This window comes from Lontra canadensis, unplaced genomic scaffold (genome assembly GCF_010015895.1).
Source record: "Lontra canadensis isolate GAN:19392208 unplaced genomic scaffold, GSC_riverotter_1.0 scaffold8, whole genome shotgun sequence".
NCBI classification, from domain to species: Eukaryota; Metazoa; Chordata; class Mammalia; order Carnivora; family Mustelidae; genus Lontra; species Lontra canadensis.
This window is the reverse complement of record NW_022631002.1, coordinates 1,757,802-1,781,851: the sequence shown is the minus strand read 5'-3', so window position 1 is coordinate 1,781,851 and position 24,050 is coordinate 1,757,802. Positions and strand designations below refer to the sequence as shown.

At 56.0% G+C, this 24,050-nt stretch overlaps 1 protein-coding gene across 1 annotated transcript in view; it reads right to left on the bottom strand.

The window, feature by feature from the left end:
• KLHDC4 (kelch domain containing 4) overlaps window positions 1–24,050 on the bottom strand; it is a 44,011-nt gene that overhangs the window by 7,903 nt on the left and 12,058 nt on the right. The window contains exons 5-7 of the mRNA XM_032854601.1: window positions 19,329–19,465; window positions 2,807–2,899; window positions 1,476–1,635 (exon numbers count right to left, since the gene is read on the bottom strand). Coding sequence (XP_032710492.1) covers window positions 1,476–1,635; window positions 2,807–2,899; window positions 19,329–19,465 — 390 coding nt within the window. The remainder of the gene's footprint in view (window positions 1–1,475; window positions 1,636–2,806; window positions 2,900–19,328; window positions 19,466–24,050) is intronic.

The window sequence follows — 24,050 nt, the reverse complement described above, 5'->3', positions numbered from 1 at the left end:
TGCCCCACTGCGAGACAGACTCCTTGCCTGCGCCATCCCAACCACCCACAGGGGACCTGCTCAGCCCCCAAGTCAGAGGGCCCGTTCCATCGTGTGGGAAATGAAATCGAAAGCCACAGTGAGACACCACACATCCGCCAGAATGGCCAAGAACAAAAAGGACTGGCAGCATCAAGGGTGGCCAAGGGTGTGGGCGACCGGTGCAGGAAAGGCTGCGACACGCTCCACCCTGTGACCCAGCAGTCCCACTCCTGGATATTTTCCCAAGAAACCAGAAGGCAAAGCCACACAGTGACCTGCACAAGAACGCTCAGAGCAGCTTTGTTCCTAATGGTCAAAAGCTGGAAACTGCCCGGTGGCCGCCAGCAGAGAGCCGAGAAACTGCCGTGGTGGGACCTGCTTGGCATGAAGCCGCGAGTGACTCTGTGCGACAGGGTCGGACCTCGAAAGCACGATGAAGGAAGGATGTCTTCCTCCACCGAGCACATCTGTCGGAAGTCCCAGAACAGACACGTTGAGGACAAGGGGGGACAAAGCAGACCCCAGCACCTGCCTCTGGGAGGGGGAAGGGCACGGCAGAAGAGGGCTCCCCAGCCCCGACACGCTCGCCTCTGCGACGGGCAGGTACACACTTAAATCGAGCACATCACGGCAGAGAAACCGTACATTCAAAATGGGACTTGGAGTGGTGCCCAACGGGCTCAGCCAGAGGAACATGCGCCTCTCGATCTCGGGGTCACGAGTGCGAGCCCCTGACAGATGCAGAGAGAATATAAAATAAATAAAGTTAAACAAACTTGACTGCTAACCTCCACGCGCTGCTCCGGCGTTCAGAGGGAAGGGCCTGATGCTGCACTTTTCCCTGAAATAGGCCCAGAAAGATGACGGCGGACGCGAGGACAGCAGAGCGCTAACTACAGAAGTCCGGGTGGGCGGGCGTTAAGGGCTCACTAATTCTTTTAAGTCACTTTGCGCTGGAGACATTTTCAAACCCTAAAGACTAAGAAAAAGTCTGCAGTGAGACACCGGCTCAGCCCTCTGGGGCTCCGAGGCACGTGCCAGCCGGGGCGGGGCCTCGGGCAGGCACAGATGCCAGGCGGGACGCATGTCCCCGAGGGGGACGCAGGGGCGCTCCTGCCTGCCCACCTGCACTGCCCGCGCCGGCGGCTCTAACGCCACAGTTGCCAGACCGCGGTAGCTGGCGTCTGGGGCTCAGCATGAAGAGCCCCCGCGCCCCCCAGACGGAATCACGCACGCTGCGGCAAGCCGGCCACGTGCGTCACCACACAGTGTGGCTTAATACGGCTGAAGGAGTCTTCGTACATTCACGGGGGAACAGGGGAACGCTGCATCCATTTCCACTTCAACAAAAAGTGTTTCTAATAAACCAATTCACAATCCTATTTGGAAGTTTCCCTTCCTGGTGACAGTGAAAAAGGCCAGAGAGGAGCTCCTGGTTCCTGCCGCATCCTTACCTGTTTCGAGTAGCCCCCGTAGATGACAATGCTGCCCTGAGGGGTGACGGACATCTGGCAGCCCGATCGAGGTGTGGGCCCAGCCCCCGATGGGGACAGTCTGCTCCACGTGAACGTGTCCAGGTTAAAGAAATACACGTCATTGTAGTAGATGTAATCTCTGGTTATAACACAGGGACACAAACAAGGAGGTGGGGACATTAGAAAGTGAACCTGATTCAAATTAAAGGTAAATTTTCTGCCATTTGTAGTAAGTTACTGGTTTCATTAAAGTTTAAATCCACACGAAGGGACCATGGGCATATGTGAGTTTGCACCTGGGAACTAGAGATAATGCTACCTTAGGGAAACACGGTAATTTGCCTAGAGCTGAAAGCCTTTTTAGCCTGAAAGTTATACCAAACTTCCTTACAAAGTTTACAAAATCACAATCTTGCAAATCATTACATTAGGTTACCATGTGTGTAATTCTACAGAGCCAAGTGCATACTCAGGAAGGAGACACTCAGAGCTGGGCTAGAGCTGGGTGGAGACCCTAAGCCAGGCTGAGCATTCCTGATACTGGCGTGCGTACAGGCCCGTGCCCGGAGCCCAGCAGCTGGGCAGTAGTAAGGGGGCCTTGCCGCTGTGCCCTGCCTAATGCTCTTGGGACTTAAGTGGCAAAGGACTTGAGCACAGACAGGACCGTGAGCAGGAGCTTGTGCAGGGGAAAGCAGCGGCTCGAGGATGCGGTGTTCCGGTGTCGTGTCGGACAGCCACGGCCTGGCGTGAACACACACGGAACACACGATCACGGTGGCTCGTACCAACACGGCCACACACAGGCACGTGGGAGGCCCCTCTTTAGACAGCACCGCTCTCGCCATGGTCCCCAACACAGACAAGTTCAATTTTAGCCCAGAGGCTCTCAGAGTGGGGTCCCCTGGCCAGCAGCACCAGCGTCACCTGCACCTTTGCTGAAAGGCAGATTCTCAGACCTCGCCCCTACCGAGTCAGAAAGCAGAGGGGGTGACCCGGCAACCGGACTTTCCACAAGTCCTCCGGGCGAGTCTGTACCAGGGTAAAGGCGGAAAATCCTGAGTTACACAGGATCGGCCCTATCACTTCCAGGTCTCGGTGTAAAACAAGGATGCAGAGCTGCCGCTCAGTACTATGGACTTCAAGACACTGAGAGCAGAGCACGGGGGCTGCTGCTTTGCTGCGTATCCACGGAGCCGGCTCCGGTTTTCGGGACGGGCAGCACTTCCTGTGCGTGTTCCGAGTGGTTCTTCCCACAAAAAGTCCGCTCCTTACTGTCCCAGGAAAGAAAGATAGCTCCGGGTGGTACCAACCTTGTACTCTCATGGAAGCCACCAAAGAGGACTAACTGTCTCTTCCAGGCCACCATCCGATGTCCGCTCCGGCCCGAAGGGCCTCCCGATGCTCTGAAATGGGGAAGAAAGAGACCACTTTTTACACCGAGTTCTGTTTCTTGAGCACTTACCGAGAACCGTCTAACTTGACCACAGGTAACCCAGACGGTCCTGAGTCTACTAGCTCCTACAAACATGGAGAACCAAACAGGAGACCGTCTCCAGGACCCTGGAGTAAAGCCAGCTGAGCACAAACAGGGCCTTACAGAAACTGGACTCGGTTAAAACTGAAAACCTCAGCTCTTCAAAATAAACCATTACAGAATCAAACGACAGGAGACGGAAAGTGGGGGGAGATTTCTGCACTCACCTGACCAATGACTTGTGCCCAGAACACGTAAAAGAACTCTTGTATGTTTTGAGTAAGATAAACCCAATACAATTATAGGCAAAGACAGAACAGAAGGCTGAGACAAAAAGAGGAAAGAAAAGACACACGAACGGCCAACAAAGACAGCAAGAGACGGTCACCTGCCTCCGCCATCAGTCGTTGGGAGTGAAAGCCCAAAGCACAGTGTGCTCCCTACCCAGGCCACTAGCAGCCAAAACCCAACGACAGGCTCAAGTTCTCCTGAAGCCACGGGCCGAGAGCCGGCTCGTTCGCACAGCACAGCGGCAGGGGCAAGGTGGCACGACCACCGCGACTGTTCCTTACACCGTGAGACGTGCTTGGCACATGACCTGGCGATGGGATGCCAGATCCTCACTCAGATCTGGAAACACAAGTGCATACAAAGACCCACACACACACTGAGAGAAGCTTTACTCCTGTCAAACACCGGAAGCGGCCGAGATGTGCCTCGACAAGGGAGTGCATCGAGCGTGTGCGTTCATTACGATGGACTACTTCTCGGCAACAGGAGGACAGTGCCCTGAGACATGCCACGTGGACAGGTCTCAGACACAGCACGCCCAACAGAAGCCGGCAGCCGAAGAGCACGTACTGTGGGATTCTGTGCCCAGAAGAGTCTTTTTTTATTAATATTCTGTTTCTGTATTTGGCACACGGAATGAGAGAGCACAAGCAGGCAGAGGGACAGGGAGAAGCAGGCTCTCCGCTGAGCCGGGAGCCAGACGCCGGGCTCCATCCCTGGACCCCGAGATCATGACCTGAGCCGAAGGCGGACACTTCACTGACTGGGCCACTCCGGCGCCCCTAGGAGGTTCTTAAAAAGGCAAAAGTCCATCCATGGTGATGAGAGTAGCTGCCTAGGGCCAGAGTACAAGGGGACTGACAGCAAGTGGGCAGGAGAGAACTTTCCGGACGGACGCACACCTCATCTGTCCGGAGCACGGCGGTGGTCAGGCAGTTCTGTGTATTAGCGGAAACTCCTCTCTAACCGTTCAGCTAAAAGGCCGTCATTTTACAGAATGTGATTTTATCTCAATAAACCCGACATAAAAATACATGGGATAAAGAACCGAAAGACGGGACCTCCGAGCTCTGGTCTGGCATCAAAGGACTTGGAAGTCCCCACTCGGTCCCCGCAAGCGGGACGCTGAGCAGACTGAAAGTCACTCTTCTGACTCACACACAGGTCGAACTGCGGGCCCCGAAGTAAAGGCCGCCGGACGAGCACAGGAGCTTCTGGAAGCAGAAGCTCGCGGGCAGACGCGGTCAGGAAAACCTGCACTGGACGGACACACTGCAGGAGGCTCAGTGCGGCCACACGCAGAGTGGGACGCTCCAGGGGGACCTGGTCATGGGGCCTCCGTACTGGGAGACTTACCCAAGGGGCTCAATCGTCCTCCCACAGAAGTGCCACCAAACAACACCTCGTGCTTCCGGCAGCAGCAGGGGACGGGGACACCGAGCATCCGTACCCTCAGGGGCAAGCAGCGACCCGGGGCCCACCACACGGGGTGCAGTGGTACCAGAGGCGCACGGACCCGAGGAAGGGAGACGGCCGGCTCCAGCTCCGTCTGGGCATGCGGCCCACCTACGAAGGGAGGAGAGAAAGCGAGAGGCCCTGGGGAAGTTCCAGGAGGGAGCCGAGCCCTCCTCCCAGGACGCGCACCGGCCCACTCACACGCCTCGTCCCGGCCGGTAATCCCAGCCCGCGAGCGAGGGGACGTGTACGAGGCGCGGCGAAAGGCAAAAATCTGCCCGCGGGTTCAGAGCAAGCACCAGAAGCAGACAGGCAGGGGTGCTGGGACCACGACACAGGATCTTAAAGCAACTGTGAGGAACATGCTTAAGGCTGCGACGGGTAAAGCAGAGGACATGCAGGGACAGGAGGGCAACGAAAGCGGTGAGACAGAAGGCCTAAGAAAGAACCAGAAAGAAATACGAGAGATCAAACTACTAACAAGCGCGGGGGCCCAGAACGGCTCCGATGGGCTTAGGAGCAGCCCGACACGGCTAAGAGCCCCAGAGCCAGAGGATACAGCAAGGAAAAGCTGGAAAACCCCAAACCACAGGGAACCAAGACCGGGAAAAAACAGAGGACAGTACCCAAGGGCCGTGGGGCAATTGTGTTACAGGCAAAACAGAAGCAGGACGGGCTGGAAGGAGAAGACAGAGGGACAGAAGAACAACACGCAACAGTGAGAAGTTCCCCAGACTGAACTCTGACATCAAACCCCAACGCAGGTCAGCGGACACGAAGCGGACTAAATGCCAAGAAAGGATACCAAGGCCTGTCATTTTCAAATTACAGAAAACCAAAGGTAAAGAAAAAAATCCCAAAAGGAGCCATGGGGAAGCGACACCTTACCTACAGAGAGACAAAGATGAGAATCCAGTCCAACTCCTGCTCAGAAACCGGGGCAGCAAGGACAGTGGACGAGGAGTTACAATGGTGGGAGAAAACCCCACCAGCACCCGACTCCGCGCTCTGCAAGAGTGTCCTTCACGAGCGAAGGAGAAGCAGGACTCTCCCCGACAAACCAAGATTAACGGACTTGGTGCCAACAGACCTGCCTCACGAGAAATGTTTGACAGTCTTCGAGAGAGAGAGTGAAAGACCATGTGTGTGTGCGTCGGAAACTCGAATCCACACACAGGAGGGAAACGGACTGAAGAAGGGATAAAGTGAAGATAAAATAAAAAAGTTTTCTTTTCCGGATTCTTCACCTCACAAATAACAACTGGTACACAGTGACAGTAGCAGCGACGTGTCTGACTGTGTGTGCTTCTCCACACACGTGTTCTTAAGCTTGCTCTGGGGGAGAGAGGACAGCAATGACACAAGGGACAGGGAAGGAATTAAGATTATGTCGCTATCTCAGTGCATCTGCACAACTCATGAAGTGGTACCACGTTATTGGAAGGTGGACTTGGGTCGGTTGTACACGTACACGGCCAACAGCAGGGCAGCCACCCAAAACAGCAGAAACGCTAGTATAACAGATATACTAAGAAAGGAGAAAGCTGGAATCCTACCACATGATCGATTAAAACCACAAAAAACACCCCAAAAAGTCAAAAGACAAACAAGAACAAAGGACAAGGGCGACCAACAGGACAGTGACAATACTGTGATCCAGTCTGCCGACAACGACGGTGAGCGCTAAGGTCTAAACCCACCATTTAATGACTGAGAGCGCCAGAGGGGATCAAAACACAAGCCCCAGCCATGTTGTACAAGGAGCCCACCCCAAACATGGAGACACACGCAGTGGAGGACACACAGGGAGAGGACGCACATGCCACCAGCCAACCAAAGAAAAACCAGAGTAACTGCATTTCAGAAAGAGCAGACGTCAAAGCAAGGGAAGTTACCAGGGATTTAAGCGGGCGCCACCTAAGTACACAGGGATGAACCCTCCAAAAAGACGGAAAGGTTCTCACCACGTACAAATCCAACAACAGAATGCCAACCGACAGAATGTCGAACTATGTGAGGCAAAAACTAACAGAATTGCAAAGAGAAACAGACTTATCTGCTGTTGCGGTGGGAAAACTCAATGACCCTCTCTCAAAAATGGACAGAGCAGCGGAAACCGAGAAGGACAGAGCTGAACTCAACCCGCCATCAATCAACAGGATATAACTGACATCCACAGACCACTTCATCCAACAATGGGCAAAAACATTCTCAAGCTCACTTAGAACGTTTACCATGAGAGACCACATTCTGGGCCACAAAACATACCATAATGAACTGAAAATAACAGAAGTAAGACAATGTCTGCTTTTAGACCACAGTAGGAATAAACTAGAAACCAGTAATAGATTGCTGGGAAAAGTCCCAAACACATAGAGGTTAAACAATATTCTTATAAATAACATGTGGGTCAAAGAAAAAATAGGAAACATCAAGAATATTTTGAACTAAATGAAAATGAAAACAATTTATCAAAATTTGTGGGATGCAGTGAAATCAAGTGCTTAGAAGGAAATTTGTAGGACCAAATGTACTAATTAGAAAAGAAAAAATATCTCAAGTCAACAATCTAATTTTCCACCCCAGGAAACTTGAAAAAGAAGCAAGCAGAAGAAAAGAAATAATAAGAATGAGAGCAGAAGGGGCACCTGGGTGGCTCAGTGGGTTAAAGCCTCTGCCTTCGGCTCAGGTCATGATCCCAGGGTCCTGGGATAGAGCCCAACATTGGGCTCTCTGCTCGGCGGGGAGGCTGCTTCCCTCTCTCTCTCTGCCTGCCTCTCTGCCTACTTGTGACCTCTCTCTGTCAAATAAATAAATAAAATCTTAAAAAAAAAAAAAGACTATAGATCAGTGCCTCTCACAAACACAGATGCACAAAATCCTCAATATTAACAAACTGAATCCAAGAAAAGTCTAAAGAGAAGTACACACTGTGACCAAGTGGGGTTTATGCAGATGTGCAAGGCTGGTTCCACATTCTGAAATCCATTGTCATAACCCAGCACATTAACAGACTAAGAAAGAAAAGTCACACGGTCATACCAACAGATGGAGGAAAAGCATTTGTCAAAATCTTACACCCATTCAGGATAAACTCTCTCAGCAATCTAGGAATTGAGGGGAGTTTTCTGAACTTGATAAAGATCTACAAAAACCCGCAGCTAATACTGTACTCGATAATGAAAACTGAAAGCTTTCCCACGAAGATTAGGTACAGGGCAGGGATGTCCCCTCTTGCCAACTCTTTCAACGTTGCGTTAGAAGTTCTCGTAATGAGATAAGGAGGGAAAAGGAAATAAAAACTGTAAACATTGTGAAGGAAGATATAAAACTGTCTTTGTTTGCAATTGACATGATCTATGTATAAAATCTGAAAGAACTAACCAAAAACTGCTGGAACTAGTAGTGATTATAGCGACACTGCAGGCAACAAGACTAATACACAAAAGTCAGCCACTTTCCTACATACCAGCAGCGAACAACTGAGATTTGAAATTAAAAACAAAATTACCATTTATATTAACACCCCCAACATGAAACACCAAGTATAAGTCTACGAGATTTATAAATCTATTTGGGGAAAACTATGTCACTATGACAGACACAATCAAAGACCTAAATAAACAGAGGGACAGTCCACGTTTGTGAACGGAAGACGCGGTATCGTCACGATGCCAGTTCCTCCCACCTGGATCTACGGAGCCAACGCAACCTCAACCACAATCCCACAAACTGCTTTATGGGTACGGACAAACGGATTCTACAGTTCACACAGACAGGTGAAAGACCCCAAAGAGGGGCGCCTGGGGGGCTCAGTCGTTAAGCATCTGCCTTTGGCGTGGGTCATGATCCCAGAGTCCTGGGATCGAGCCCTGCATCGGGCTCCCTGCCTGGCGGGAAGCCTGCTTCTCCCTCTCCCACTCCCCTTGCCTGTGTTCCCTCTCTCACCGGGTCTCTCTCTCTCTGTCAAATAAATAAATAAATACAATATTTTTTTAAAAAGACCCCAAATAACCAACACAATATTGAAAGGATCAAAGTCGAAGACTGACCTACCTGACTTTAAGACTTGCTATAAAGCTACGTAATCAAGACAGCGTCGTGTCAGTGCGGAGTAAGCAGGCCGGTCGGAGAACACAGAAAGCCTGGGATCAGGCACCCAGAAACACAGTCAACAGGTCTTTACTGAAGGCGAAAAGCCACGCGACGGAGCGACGAGAAGACGCCAACACACGGCGCTAGAACGGCCGGACACCCATGTGTCAAAACACGAGCCTAGACGCAGACCGTCCGTCCTCCACAAGCGTGGACGACAGAGCGAGCTGTGAAACAACCAATAACCTGGACGTCGCTGACCTTTAAATCGTCTCCTCTGCAGAAGGCGCTCACAGGAGAACCAGAAGCCACAGCCCGGGAGAAAACATTTGCAGATGACACATCTGAGAAAGGATCAAAATCTACAAGGAACTCCTAAAACTCGACAAGAAAACAACCGGACTGTAAAAGAGCTGACGCGTGGGTGTGCTTCCTGGATTCTTACCGATTACAAGCTCAGCTCCTGTGTGAGAACCGGGCTCTAGGTGCCTCCGCTTCCCGCACGCTGCTGCGTGGCTCCCACGGCCCGGCTCCCCGACCTGAGAGAACTCCGTCCAGTCCAGCCCACAAAGCCTCGGCAGCTCCAGGCTGCAAAGGACGGCTGCGACCTAAACCACGCAGCCCAGCACTTCCTATACAACGTGTTCTTTCCGCTTATTTTTGTGCATTATACACAGTTTCCCCCAACACTAGGTGCCGCAAAAAATACATTAACAGCCGCAGCTGGGTAGCACAGTCACTTAAGGTCCGACTCTTGGTTTCAGCTCAGGTCATGATCTCAAGGTCATGAGACAGAGCCCCACATCCAGCTCCACACTCAGCGTGCGGTCTGCTTGCAATTCTCTCTCCCTCTCCCTCTGTCCCTCCTGCTTATGCTCCCACGTGCTCTCAAATAAACAAATAAATCTTTTTTTAAGATTTTATTTATTTATTTGACAAAGATCACAAGGAGGCAGAGAGAGAGAGGGAAGCAGGCTCCCCGGTGAGCAGAGAGCCGGACCTGGGGCTCGATCCCAGGACCCTGAGATCATGACCTGAGCCGAAGGCAGAGGCTTAACCCACTGAGCCACCCAGGCGCTCCTAAATAAATAAATCTTAAAAACAAAACAAACAAACAAAAAAACCATCAACACACAGAATCTCAAAATGAAAACAACGTTCAAACGGCCCCATGTTTCCAGATGAGGAGCCTCATCGCACACCGCCGTGAGGACGGCCAGGGTCTTCCCTATTCCAATCCAGAACCAATTCCGTTCTCCCCACCTTTCCCCAAATGCCTGATCACGGGGTCTCTCTCCCCTAAGGCCCTCAGTTCATTAACATCCCAGGTAATGTGTTACTCACAACGACCACCATACTCGTCAGGGGAAAGTCAACCACAAGTAATCCGTACCTGTTCCTGGAGGCCAGACCCTGTTAATGCAACCTTTACGCATTAGCCTTTGTGCAGCCTCTCCATGCGCTGACGCCAACCAGCGTTCGAAATCACTAAACCCTCCTCTTCTACTAGCAAGGGCAGCTTTTTATAGTCAACTGTTTTAATCCTATATTTACGGGCAACCCACAAGGGACACTTCTCCCACTTCAATCTCATCTTGCTGGAGTTGGTCCACAAAGGTTAATTTTGGATGCTGACTTTGTCAACCAATTTATTTGCTCTCCCTTCCAGCTTTGTATCACCCACAAATTTAGTAAGCATATTTTTAAGTCCAAATTCCTAATAAAGATACCAAATGAACACGGCTCTGAAAGGGGGTCTGGGCCCACCAGGATGCCACCACCCACAGATTCCTGCAGTGGCTGGGCACCGACCTCGACTGGCACTCTGACGTCGTGGCAACAGCGTGCAGCCACTTCTGTCCCCAGTGTGCCGGCTGCTGAGGAGATGGGCCACCCTGCATGGCAGCACATGACAGAGGCCGAGTAAGAAGAAAAACACCTTGCATGCTGGGGACAAGGACTCTCCCTTCTGAGAGATCTTCTCATACGATACTTTCAAAGTACAACCCAGGGAACGAATTTTCATTCAACAACTAAGCCAGTACAGTGCTTCCGATTCTACTTTAAAAAGAGTTACGTGGAGACCCGAATGCTACGTGAACCTAACGGCCCGCTGTCATGGCCTGAGGACGGCCGGCAGCCGGGAGGCTGCAGGTCCAAGGCCCTCGCTCAGCCTCCTGCCCACGCATCCCAGGGGTGCTTGCTCCTCTGGGGAGGCAGGCATGAAACACCAATTCCCTTTTTCTGGCAGCAGCCAAGTATCACTGTTTTGTAACCAAAAAGAGAAAATTTTTCTATAAAAAAACTCTATATACCCCTTTAGAAAAATAAAGCAACCAAAAGAGCCTGTTTATATCTGAATCTGCAACGGGCACATTTCAATTGCCGTCACTCCTAAATATGGAGTCTTAGAAAATTAACAAGTCCTACTCAGCCAGATCTATATGTGGCACAAAAACACGCGTGTAACGTTGTGGGAGTGAGTGCTTTTAAACGCATCTGAGCTCCGTGCAGAACGGCATCCAACAGGGGAAGCCGCCGCTCTCGTCACCCACCCTCCGGAGGCCGCCGTGGTGACGTCTCCAGGACACATACGAGCATCGGCTCACTCCGCAGCTCCAGCACAAACAGTGCTAATAAGCACCTGGTAGGCAAGTGATTCCCCGAGTTACTTTAAAGTGTACACCTTGCGAAATGATACGCTCCAGCAGCATGCCATACCAGGCAGCCCCAAGACGTCTGGGGAGCAAAGGAACCATTTCTCTCACAATCCCTGAGATTCAAGGTCACACAGGGAGACCCAACAGCGAACTTAGTCTCGTGACTCATCCTCAGAATAGAAAAAGCCCCTCCTCCAAGAGTGGTTATAACATGGCCTGAGGAGGAAACGAAATACGTACAAGAGCATCTCCCTTTTCATTTCAAACAATGTACCTCTGGAAGTCGGCCCCACTTTTCCAAGGATCAACAGATTGTGGGCAAAGTAAGTATAAGGTATTCAGCTGCATCATACAGAATAATCAGTAGCAGTCTCTGGAGCCCAGGCAACCTAAGGCACTATATCCTTGTTTTACTTTTAACTGTTACTATGAATGATAAAACTACTATCTCTGCGGTGTTTATCTTACACTAGGCGTGCTCCTTTTATGGGCTCTCATTCGTAACAACAACCAGACAGGCAAGTACTATCCTCAAACCCATTTTACAGATGAGAACAACAAGACCTAGAAGTCAAGAAACACACTAGGCTGGCCAATGGTAGAACCAGAACTGAAAGGACACAGTCTGCCCCAGAACGCAGAAGTGCAACCACCAGTTAAGACATAAAGCCACCCCAGATGAAGCCGGAGGTCTGAGCACAGAACAATCTATGCGTCAGTAGACCTGAGCACCGACCCTCGGGACAGTGTCTGCACTCCCCACCCTCTGTGTGCTGGACCCTCCTCCTGCAACGAGCAGGTCCAGAGCGACAGTCAGCCAGCAGGGCAGGAGCAGAGAGTCTACACGCACTGCTGCTCCCAGTTCTCCAGGTGCCGGGCTCACACCCAGCCGCAAAGGAGGCCGGAGAGCGTGCAGCCCCCAAGCTCACAGCTCCCGGCAGACCCCGGAGAGCAGGAGACATGTGTGTTCACTTCCACATGCATTTCAGGTCCCAAAACTCACACTCTTCCAAACGACATGGCATGGTCCTCACAACCAGATCAGACAAAAAGTGCTGCTAACGGTCCTCCTCTCTTGGGGTGCCCATGTGTCCCATGTGTCTCAGATGCAGCATTAACACACACACACTACGGAGGTCTGAGGACCAATGTCCGTGCCGTTCGCAAATCAAGAGAAAACGTGCACACACATTTCTGTGTATTTTTTCATTCAACCATTTCTGTTGCTCATCTACTAAGTGCTCAGACGCACACAGAAGTGCCTGAGTCGTACGCAAAAGTTCCTGGCAGCATTACTCGCAGAATGGAAAAGTGCCACAGCCCAAACGTCCGTCACGAACAAATGGATGAGCGCAATGTGCCCCGTCTGTACAACGGAATATTATTTGGTCATAAAAAAGCACCAACCAGGGCGCCTGAGTGGTTCAGTGGGTTAAGCCTCTGCCTTCAGCTCAGGTCACGATCTCAGGGTCCTGGGATCGAGCCCCACATCGGGCTCTCTGCTCAGCGGGGAGCCTGCTTCCCCCTCTCTCTCTGCCTCTGCCTACTTGTGATCTTGTCTGTCAAATAAATAAATAAAATCTTAAAAAAAAAAAAAAAAGCCCCAACTACCGACACAGAGTGGGCCTCAGAGACTACGCGCAGGGAAAGTCGGTCCCAAGAGTGCAGCAGCTGCAGGCCTGCGGTTGTGTGAAAGACCTGAGAGAGGCAGACACACAGACAGAGGGTAGATGCGGGCTGACCGGGGGAGTGGTAACGGGAGCGGAGCTTCTCTCTGCTCTACGTGAGCTGGCGGCGACGGCGGCACGACTCTGTGAGCCATACGTCGAGAAAGGGTGACCTCCTGTCACACGAATGACATCTGAACACACAGAGCTCTAAGTAGCCCGGCCTCCCTCTGGGTTTCGAGTCACAGGGAACTGCTGGGGCGGCCCCAGAATCAGAAATCAATAGAAAAGGGATGCCAAAATCTCTGTCCCCTTGGTGACCCACCGTGGGCGCCCATCCTACAAGAGGGTGACAATTCTGTTCGGGGGCAGAGCAGGTGTGCAGGCATCCCCCGGGGAAGACAGAGACTGAAGGGAATCTCAAAACATCTGGGATAGCTGGTCTCACACGCCCCTGAGGCCGCCACCTACCGCGGCCTTCCTGAGGTCAGCAACCCTGCCGTCTTCTCATCCTGCACCGTCATGAGGTCAAGCGGACGTCCGCCGCTAGCGACGCGAACAGGAGCAGGCAAGACCCAAAACGACAGTGGAGTCCACTCGGTGTCCAGTGTGCGACGGAAGCGGCGCCACAGACGTCCGCGGCCAGAGCTCACCGCGGGGCTGCCGAGCGAACCGGCGCCGCAGCGTGCAGATGCATGTGCCAGCGTGGGCCGCAGCTGGACGTGCACGAGCCTCAGGCACCCCCACCTCACTCGGCCTTGACACACCCAACAGAAACACACGGACGCGCGTCCCAGCATGTGTGCGGGCATGCGGACGGCAGACCCCTCTGCACCTACCGGAACCCGGTGGCTTCCCGACGCCCGCCCAGCGCCCACGCAGCGTCCTGTGTCCCTACGAGAGCGCCGCAGAGCTCCCAGTGAGCCGGCTACTGCCGAAGCCGCGCGGCCCGGGCTCCTGGCAGCGACGCTCGGGAAGCCAGGGGAGGCAAGACTCCCTCCCTGCACTCCAGGCCGCACAGGGGTTTCGGGCACAGCGATAACGCGCTTTTCCGGGCCTAAGCACAGAGGGTGTTTGCTTCCACGGATTTCACCGAGCTGCACAGAACTATGTAAATTCATCCAAGCGTCATTTTTAAAACGGCACTTTCCCCAAAACCAAGCTGGCATTCGGTCCCTTTGGAGCCAGCAGCAGCACGCGGCGAGGCCGTCCTCTAGCAGAGGTGGCTGCAGAGGCGGTCCCCAGCAGCGCCCCCCCGCCACGGGTACGGACAGCACTCGGGGCCCTGGCTGCACCGGCTCAGGCCCCGCAGCCTCTGCTGGCAGAACCAGGCGTGTGGTGGGATGGGACTCCGGGCCGGGGCGTCCAGTGCACAGCATGGCCGTGAGACAAGGAAACATGCAGGCGCCCCTCTCAGGGACCTGACCGCAGACCTCGGCACAGCGGCTCTTCCCTGACCCTCTGCAGGCCCCGACTCTTCTCCCCGGCAAGCTGAACTCGCTTCCCCAAAGGGCCGTTCTCCAGACCAGCCCCTGCACGCGAGGATGGGCCGGCACACCCGCTGTCAGATCAGTCAGAAGTCGGCCAGCGAGGGGGAATCCGCCCTGCCCTCCCAAAGGGAAAACCTGCTTGAAAGCCAGGAAAGGGGTTCAATACAGGCTACGTGCCGATTTAATAGAGCCGAAGCTGGCCTTGACCCTTCTCTGGAAGTCTCAACCAGAAAGGTACCCCCACGGGAGTGAGAAACGAACCGAGCGCCGGGCCGAATCCTGGGCAGAAAGCTCGCTCGAGCTCGCCGCGGGCTCTGCCTGTGTCTCCCGAGCGATGTGGGCTCTCCTGGCCTCAGAGGCCTTCCCGGGAAAGGGGAACTCAGTCCGCATTTTGAATGAATCTCCCCACCTTTCTCTGAGATGAGAAGACGAGATTACGGAGGCCACACGGCCACCAGGGGTCCCCGCTCCACAGCAGCCACTGTGCTCGGGTGGGAACAGCCCAGTCCCATGCCCAGGAGCAGCGCCTCGGCCCCTGGGGACTCAGCAGACAGGCTCTCCTTGGCGGCCACGGCAGGTGTGTGCAGCCCAGCCGGGAGGCCAGCAAACAGGCCGTGGGGTGCTCGCGGTCTGCCGTAAGCAGTACATGACAGAAGCACTAGCTGGTCTATTTTACTGCCTAAGGAGCTAAGGAACTGGGCGCCTGGGTGGTCAGTCAGTTGGGCGTCTGCCTTCGGCTCAGGTCACGATCCCAGCCAGGGTTGTGAGCTCAAGTCCCACATCTGGCTCCTTGCTCAGAGGGAAGCCTGCTTCTCCCTCTCTCTGCCCCTTCACCTGCTCGTGCTCCCTCTATATCTCAAATAAGTAAATAAAATCTTAAAAAAAAAAAGCTAAGAAATTTTACCCGAGTTTTCTTACTTCGGAAACGGCAGCTGACGTGCTCTATGTTCACGTCCGCGAGCAGGGCCCTAAATAAGCACTAAACCCACCGGTCACCAAGGCCAGTGGCCCCAACTGTGGCTGAGGCCCACCTCGGTCAGGATCACTGAGTGGGGCGGGGAGGGCTTAAGTGAAGGGCTGATTCCCGAACCCCATTTGAAACGTGCTCTGAACCAGAGGCGGGCAGGGTGGTGAGAGCCCGAGAAGCACGAACAGAGGTGTGACCTCAGCTCTGGGCCACAGGTCTCTCAGCCACGACACCACCGAGTCTCGCTGGGACACCACGACCATTCTCTGGGGAACCCTTCCCAAGTCCAAGTGAGGACAGGAAACGACTTACAGGGCCGCCGCCCGCCATTGAGGAGCTGCTCCACAGAGAAGGAAGGGTCCAGAGACCACCAAACAAGAACACGGAGCACCAGCTCAGCGCCAGGGACAGGCGTCCTCCCAGCAAGGAGAGGGCGTGGCTCAAGTGTCTGCAGGAACAGACGCGAGGGGAGAACCCCGGAGGCACGGCCGGCCTCTGACTCCACAGTGCTCCTTCGAGGTGGCTGCAAATTCTACGGGCGGGCGAGGCATAGCTAACTGGAGAGAAGTGCGGCGCTGCGGGTGGGAAGGCCGCACCGGAAAGACGTCCGCTCCCCGATGTGCAGGGTACAAGCAAAAGAAGCCCCATCAAAATCCTGCTGGGATTTTTAAAATACCACCTGAAAGCTGATTCTGGAATTCGTATGAAAAAACACACAGCAAAGCAAGGTTTTCAGGAAATGAGCAAAACCCTCCGGCTCTCGGAACACACTGGACGGCTGCAGGGACAAAGACAGGGAGTGATCCCGGACAGGCACAGACCCGGCCGGCGCAGGCACGGCTCTCCTGGTGGGCACACGCGTGTGTACACACTCGGGCTTTGTTCTCAGGCACGGATTGCTCCGCCGCGTGGTTTTTTGGTACGTTTCTCTGTATAAAACGAGAGCGAGTATTTCCTTAGAGTACGTTCCTAGAAATGCACTTGGGGCAGAGGCCCATGTAAAGCCGCACGGGGCTGACAGATGCATCGACATCCTGGCTGGGGGGGTCGTCCTGCTCGTCCGCCTCCCCACCCCCGAGCGGCGCCTGCCTTCACCCCTGCGCAGCCTCCCCCGGGCCGCGTGGGGCTCTGGGGCTCGCTCCTCTACGGTCTCTGTGGGAATACGCGCTCGTGCCCCCTCTCCCTGCCGGTCCCCGCCCTCTGTGTCCTCGTGGCACCATCTCCCCTGCAAAAGCAACGGGTCCCATGGTCACGTGAGTCAGCTCTCGTGGCTTCTGGAGCAGTGGGAAACCCTTCTGCAGATCTGTGCGTTCCCCGCCCCCCGGAGGGCTGTGGGAAGCCGGGAGGGCAGGAGAGGGGGCGGCACAGGGAGCACTTCCCTCCTCGTCTCAGAACCACCTCTGGGGCAGGCGGGGCGGGGCAGGGCTGCAGCCTGCGGGCCGTCAGAGCACCCAGCGTTATAGGAAGGCAGAGCTCAGTGCCCAAGATGATACGGCATGGGAGCCGACAAGGACACGGACGTGGGCAACGGTCATCACATACCGCCTCCTGAGCATCACTTAGGACTTTCTGCTTCTCATCAGCCACTCGACAGAAAACAGCTCAACGAAAAATGCTGAAGCAGCAAAACACAGAAATCCAGCCACTCGTTCAGAAGCTCGTGGCACCCAGAATCGGAAGCAGGGCTGGGGACAGAAGCCTCCCTCTCCTGCCTCGCAGGCCAGACCTCCTAGTCAGGGGCACACTCCCACGTGGCCTGTCGGACCGCTTGCGCGACGCTCACCCACCAGACCCGGGGCCCTTACCGGGAGGAAGGCTGGACAAACTGAGGCACGAAGCAAAACAGAGCCGCCCGGCCTGTCCCAGGCCCGCCGCTCCCCCGGACGAGCACGGGTTAAGAACGCCAGCGGAAGGTGCCGCGCAGTTCTCTGTCAGCCTCTAAGCACTCCACGACGCGCTTTCCATAAACTCTGGCACCACGATCGCAGAAAGCCTCCAAACCGCGGGCACCTGTTTCACGGAGACGACTTCCGACCCAGGACAGAAGCCGCCAACGCCACGCCCACGTGCTGGGACAGACAGCCCGGGTCACGCGGAGGCGAGGGTGGCTGTCCCGGGCTGGCTGGGAGACAGTGGCCACAGTGAGCCCCTCAAAGGGCACATCCCCGAGTGGTCATGTGTCCCTAGTGGCCCCGGCTTCCGTGTCCCACACCCAGAGTACACGCCGCAGCAGCAGGCAGGGCTGAAGGCCACGAGAAAACGCGCGCCCAGCAAAGCAGCTGAGGACGGCCCCGGCCCCGCCACCAGTCCCGGCCCCGCGGAGCCCGCCAAGGGGGCCATATTCTCCCGTGGAGCTGAGCACTGCCCCTCACCCACCCAAGAATTATGGACAAAAAGCTACTCAAACTGATAAAGAGTGAAGAAAATATGGTGAATCGATCCCCAAAGACGGACAGACGAGCAGTTAGTTAACAACCGCGCCGGCACCAGGAACACGGGCGGGCGCCCTGGGCCCGAAGACGCTTTAAACGGTGGACAAATGACCAGTTTCCACATGTACCCGACAAAACCACTTTTGATACGAACGTGACTGAACCCCGCGCCCGCCGAGGCGATGAACATCTCCCAGAGCGAGCGAGGGGACCAGAAAGGACACCAGTCCTCGGCCGCGCTCACAAGGCTCCCCAGTCCCCACTTCGGTACAATGAACTCGAACCCCGTGGCGGCTTCGCTGAGCCGGGGCCACACGCGCCCTCCTCGCACACAGCAGCCTCCACCGAGCTACCAGCCCAGGCCCAGAGCCGGTCAGAGCCGGCCTGCACAGCCCGTCAGCAGCCTCCTCACACCACCCGCCACAGCCTCTGGGGAGCGGGGCTCCCTTCCCATCCAAGTCCCAGGCCCCGAAAAGGGTGCTGCCCAGTGACTGAACTCTGCGATCCAGCCGCCTGCTCCGGCGCACAAGGAAGCTCTGGCCTGAGGCTACGACAGCAAAGCCAGGGCCCGGAGATTGTGCTGTGCGTGGCCCCAGCCACAGGGCACATGACCCCCGACACCGAAGAATAAAGCCAACGCACCCTACTTCCCATCTGTCGTCCCGCGGTCGTTCTGCCGACGTGCAGCTCTGAACGGCAGTGAACGTGAGGTCCAGATGCGACAAACCCATCGTCAATGTCCCCGACGGGGCAGAAATCCAACACCAACGACCGTGGAGCCTGGTTTGCTGCAGAGCAGCAAGGACGCTCTCTCCCCGTCCTTCCTCCCCTCATCCCAGCTCCACAACGTCTAGGTCCACCACACCGAAGAAGACCAGTCCCTTGTAGTGACGACCATGGTCCACTGCCAGCAAGCGGACACCCAGCGCTGCCTCCAAGGGGATCCACACATGTCTCGGGAGGGGGACTGCATACCAGACGCTGCCCGTAGGTGCCGCGGAGGGCAGACAGGAGGGCAAGCAGGGACACCGTGCTGTCCCAGCGAGCCCAGCGACGCCTTCAACAAAGTCAGGCGGTCAGGGAGCTATCACCGGGCCGGGCTTCTCCAAGAAGGGTCTAGAGAAAAAGGCGAGCTCTTGCCTGCCTTCAGGCACCAGCGAGACCGGCCGCTCGCGGCTCTGCAGTCATGCTCCTCGGAACCCCGGAATTCCTAGAGCTAGAGCCGCATCACCGTGAGCGCAGGATGCCGGCGCAGGGCCGGAGCCAGGCCCAGAGGTCGAGCTCACCACCCAGCACCTCACCTCACTTGCTCCCAGGTCTTGGTGGCTAAGTGCAGCACCCAGAGATCCTTGTAGTGGTAGAACCGCTCTCCGTCGGGAGAAGCAAACTCCCCTCCAAATGCCCACAGCTGTCCTCCGCCCTGAGGAAGCACCACCGCCTGGCAGAAGAGAGAGAGAGAGGTCAGGGCCGCCATGCAGCTCTCAGCTGGGTCCGCGTCCCCAGGACGCCCCAGAGCACCACACCCGGTGGCCACAGCCAGCACCCGTGCTCAGCGATCATCTTCCCCGGTCTGAGGGGAGGAAGCCTCAAAAATCCCGCATTCGGCAGATCCTCCGCAGTCCCACACCCACCGCCCGTCCCGGAATTCCTAGGAGGCAAAACGGACGCAGGCAAGCCCAGGCCCCGTTCAAGCGGACCCAGCGGCGCCAGACGCTCGCAAGGGCTCTACCACGAGCGGACAGAGTACCTTCTCCTTCTTAAATACGGATGCCAAGGCTGCTGGGCCGCGCACGTTAACCCCTTCCCCAGCCGTGTGGCACGAGCATCTACGACCCCACCGACAAACTGAACCCGTGCGGGACGCCCACCGCTTACCGACACGTACCTCTAAGGGACAGACACACAACAGCAAAGGCAAGCGAAAGCGGGGACAACGGTGCCCTTGGGGCCGCACATCCCAGAGGCTCGGCAGCCGCACAGCCGAGGGCCCGGGAGAGGACGGAGCGAGGGGAGCAAGTGTGACACGACGCCTGAAGACTGACGAGGGCGTATTTCAAACTGTCACTGGGCTGGGGCGTCTGGGCGGCTCCATCGGGGAAGCGTCTGCCTGTGGCTAGAGTCGAGGTCCCGGGGTCCTGGGATGGAGCCCCGCACCGGGGTCCCTGCTTCTCCCTCTCCCCGCTTCTGCTCCTTCTCTCCCCCACCTGCTTTCTCTCAAATAAATAAATAAAATCTTTAAAAAAAAAAAAAAAAAGCGTGGTTGGGCTTAGCAGAGTATCCGAGCTCTCAGAGCAGTGGTCCCCGGGCACATCTCATACACCCACGTGCCCAGCTGAGGGGAGAGCAGAGTGAGGACGCGAACTCCAGGGCTCAGGTCACTCACACATGCCCGAGGTCACCACCTCAACGACAACGAGGAATACCCAGCAGCCCGAAATAGCAGCAGGAAAGCACACGCTCGGCCACGGCAGACCGGGACCACCGCCCTGGGCCCCCCACAAGAGCGGAAAAAGCCAGTCAAATCATGTAATTAGAAATCCCGTGCCAAAGCAAGTCCATGCCTTCAGGTTTTCCAGAAAAGGGACTCGACCGTGGAAGGGCATGTGCTCCAGGGAGCTAAACTAAGAGCGAACGCCGCCCCCGGAAAACGACCCGCACAGACGCAAACGCACTCCAGTTCGGAGGGTTAAAGGCAGTCTCTGGACGACGTGGTCCAGGGCTCTCGAGCTCTGGGCTGGCTGTGCGGCGAGGGAGCAGACCGCGTCCTGAACACACGCTTCGGTGCAGACGGACACGCGCCGCGAGTGACACCGGAAGCCGGAGCCCAGAGGCCCAGAACCCGCGCCCCCTTCTCGCCCTGGGGACACCCTGCCCCCACAGCCGCGCCCCACCTCAGAACGCCTGGCCTCTCCGGGAGTTTGCTGCAGGCCACGTGCCATCGACCACGACCACCTGAACCCGCAACAGCCACCCCCGTGGCCGCCCAGTGACGGGGAGTCCTGCCCCCCTGAGCTCTAGTCCGATGACACTCCACCGGAGAGGCTGCGCGGTCCCAAGGACCGTGGCGACCCGGCGGACTGCAGGGTGCGGTGCGCCGGTCTACAAACAGTGTGGCCGAGGGGACGACTTCACAGAAGCAGGCTGTGCACACACCCTGCAAACCTGGGCTGTGGCAGAGCGGAGGCCGGGCCAGTCTCCTGCCATCACCAACCACGGGTACTCCGCCACGAAGTCGACACCACAGGAGCATCCGTCACACCAAGGGGGCCCTCTGGCCCGGGAGCTCCGAGGCAGGGGCCACCGTGGCAGGCCATGCGGCAAGGGGGGACTAGGTCCGGAAAGAAAGCGCTCACTGGCCGGGTCGGGCAGTGGCTCCCAGCAGGGTCTGTCCCCGGGCACCCGCGGAGCACCCCAGAGCTCCTGCGGCAGCGCCCTGAGCCACTTCAGGATGCAGCAGAGCCGTGGCCCTGTCACCGAGCCACTGTGGCCCTGCACTAACTGGGGAGTCCTGCTGACGCAGTTAGGGCGACACGGCACCCGTCTCCACACAGAGGACCACCGTGTGAAGAGACAAGCCCACTTCCTCACACTCTGAAACACCAGTGCATGTGCGGGGAAGACACTGACCGTTTCCAATCATTAGAGCAGACGTCCTGATCCGCTGAGGCCCAAATCTGACAATTTTCGGAGTTAGTGGGGTTAACGGGCCCGTGAGGCTGCACATTACAACAGCGCCTCGAGCTACCACATTACAGACCGTGCACACCCCGCGGGGCCGACGGCGGGGCCAGCTAGCAGGAAGTACAGATGTGCAGGAACGTGGGTCTGTTTTTTAAAAGATTTTATTTGAGAGAAAGAGAGCGCGCGCACGTGCGCACACGTGGTGTGAGCACAAGCCGGGAGGTGGAGAGGCTGACTCCCCACGGAGCAGGGAGCCCGACGCAGGACTCGATTTCAGGACCCGGGATCATGACCGGAGCTCAAGGCAGACGCTTCACCAACTGAGCCACCAGCTGTCCCCAAGTCAGGTGTTTAGACAAGAGATGCAAAAATGGACAATGGACTTACTCAGCTTTTTAATTCTTTTCATTTTTCCATAACGTATCTTTATTACTTATATAGTAAGTTTTTTTAATCTACTTTTTAAAAGATCTATTTGACACCGATATGAGGAGTCTGAGAAAGAGACAGAGGGTCACAGGGGAAGGGAGGGAAAATGAGACAAGAGGAGACTGGAGAGGGAGACCAACCATGAGACACTCTTGGTTGGTCTCCCAAACTGAGGGCTGCTGGAGAGGAGGGGTGGGAGGGATGGGGGAGGGACTCTGGGGAGCGTGTGTGCTATCGGGAGCGCCGTGGGCTGTGTCAGACCGGTGAATCACAGCCCGGTACCCCTGAAACAGGTAATACACGGTATGTTGATAAATAAATCATCTGCTTGAGAAAGCGTCTGTGCACATGGGGCAGAGGGAAAAAATCCCAAGCAGAGCCCAATGAGGGGCTCGATCCCACAACCCCAAGGATCATGACCTGTGCCAAAACCAAGAGTCAGACACTTAACCGACTGAGCCAGCCAGGCGCCTCACTTTTTTCTGTCATTTTGGAAAAAAAAAGAAGTCAAATCCGGGCAAGTAGGGCTCAGTCTTTCACGCCGTGTCCCCACGCACCCGCCACGGCAGGCCCAGCCCAGTGGGAACCCTGGAGGCTGCACAGAGGCAGGCTCACGGTCCGTGACCTCAGAGTCGCGTTTAAGCCGCTCCTCAAAGACTGTGGGCACCAGGAGGAGAGCTGCACACAGCCAAGAGCAGGCTACGGCTCTAACCACCAGGTGTTAAACCCGCCCTTCTAACCCGACGGACCACTGCGCAGCGGGGCAGTCCCACTTCCCCCACGCCATCCGCAAGGGGAGCACTGGACCATCCACGGAGCAGCTGTAACCAGGCGACAGGAGGGGCAGGCCGTGCCCCCAAGAGTCTGCGGATCGGGCAGGACGAGCACGTCGACTCTGGGGGCGCTTTCTGCCCCCGCTGCAGGGAAAGCAGCCCACCAGGACAGGTGGTCTTCCTGAGCCGAGGAGACAAAGGTCAGAGTTCAGGGATGCTGAGGGCTGCTGGTCTGCGGGGCAGGGAGCTGGGGAGAGAGCACGCTGCGAATCCACACGGGGACGCCACTGGGGCCTTCCAACCCAAGCAGCACAGCTGCAGGGCCGGACCGCGGGCAGCCCGGCAAACAGCCGCAAAGCTGAACGCCTGCAAACAGCCTGAGCTTACCAGGGGCTCGGGGCCAGCAAGTTCCAACCAGACAGAGCGAAACGTGTCACTGAACACCAGGGCATTCAGTGGAGACCCCGGAGAGGCCACAGCCTGGAGCTAGGCCAGCCAGAGGGAAAGCCTCAAAAGATCACGGCGATCTGCGGGTGACAGAACCGCAGGCCAGGACCGACCTCGTCCTTCACTGACGGGAGGACAAAACCCAGACAGCCAGAGGGTAGCGTGCGCCCAGCTACCCAGCTGCTGCCGCGCGCCAGGGGCACCCTCTGGCGTCCGACCAGCCGCTGACCACACATTCCTAGGAGGAAAACGGAACCGTTAGAAGAAAAGTCAGAGCAGAAAGAGGCCCAGAAGCGAGACGAGAGAATGAGTACCGAGGACGCAGAGCAGTTACATATACGCCCAAGGATTTAAAGGAAAAACAAACTGAACAAACAGACATGGGAAACGTCATCAAAACCAAACACCCTCTCGGTGAAAAACATTGTGAAACAAAACTGCGCAAGTTCATGGCACATCCACTGGGAAGGGCAAGAACCACGACCCAAAATGAAGCCAGAAAGAAAAAGGCTGCGAGAGGCACAGACTCACCGACCGCCAGGAGCGGGAAGCAGCCTAACGCACACCTCACTGGACCCCCAGAGCGCCATGAGGGACCTCAAAACCCAGCTGCTAAAACGGCAACAGCAAAGAGAAAATCATTTAAGCAGACTTAGAGGAGGAAGCAGACACATTAGATACGGGAGAGCAAAG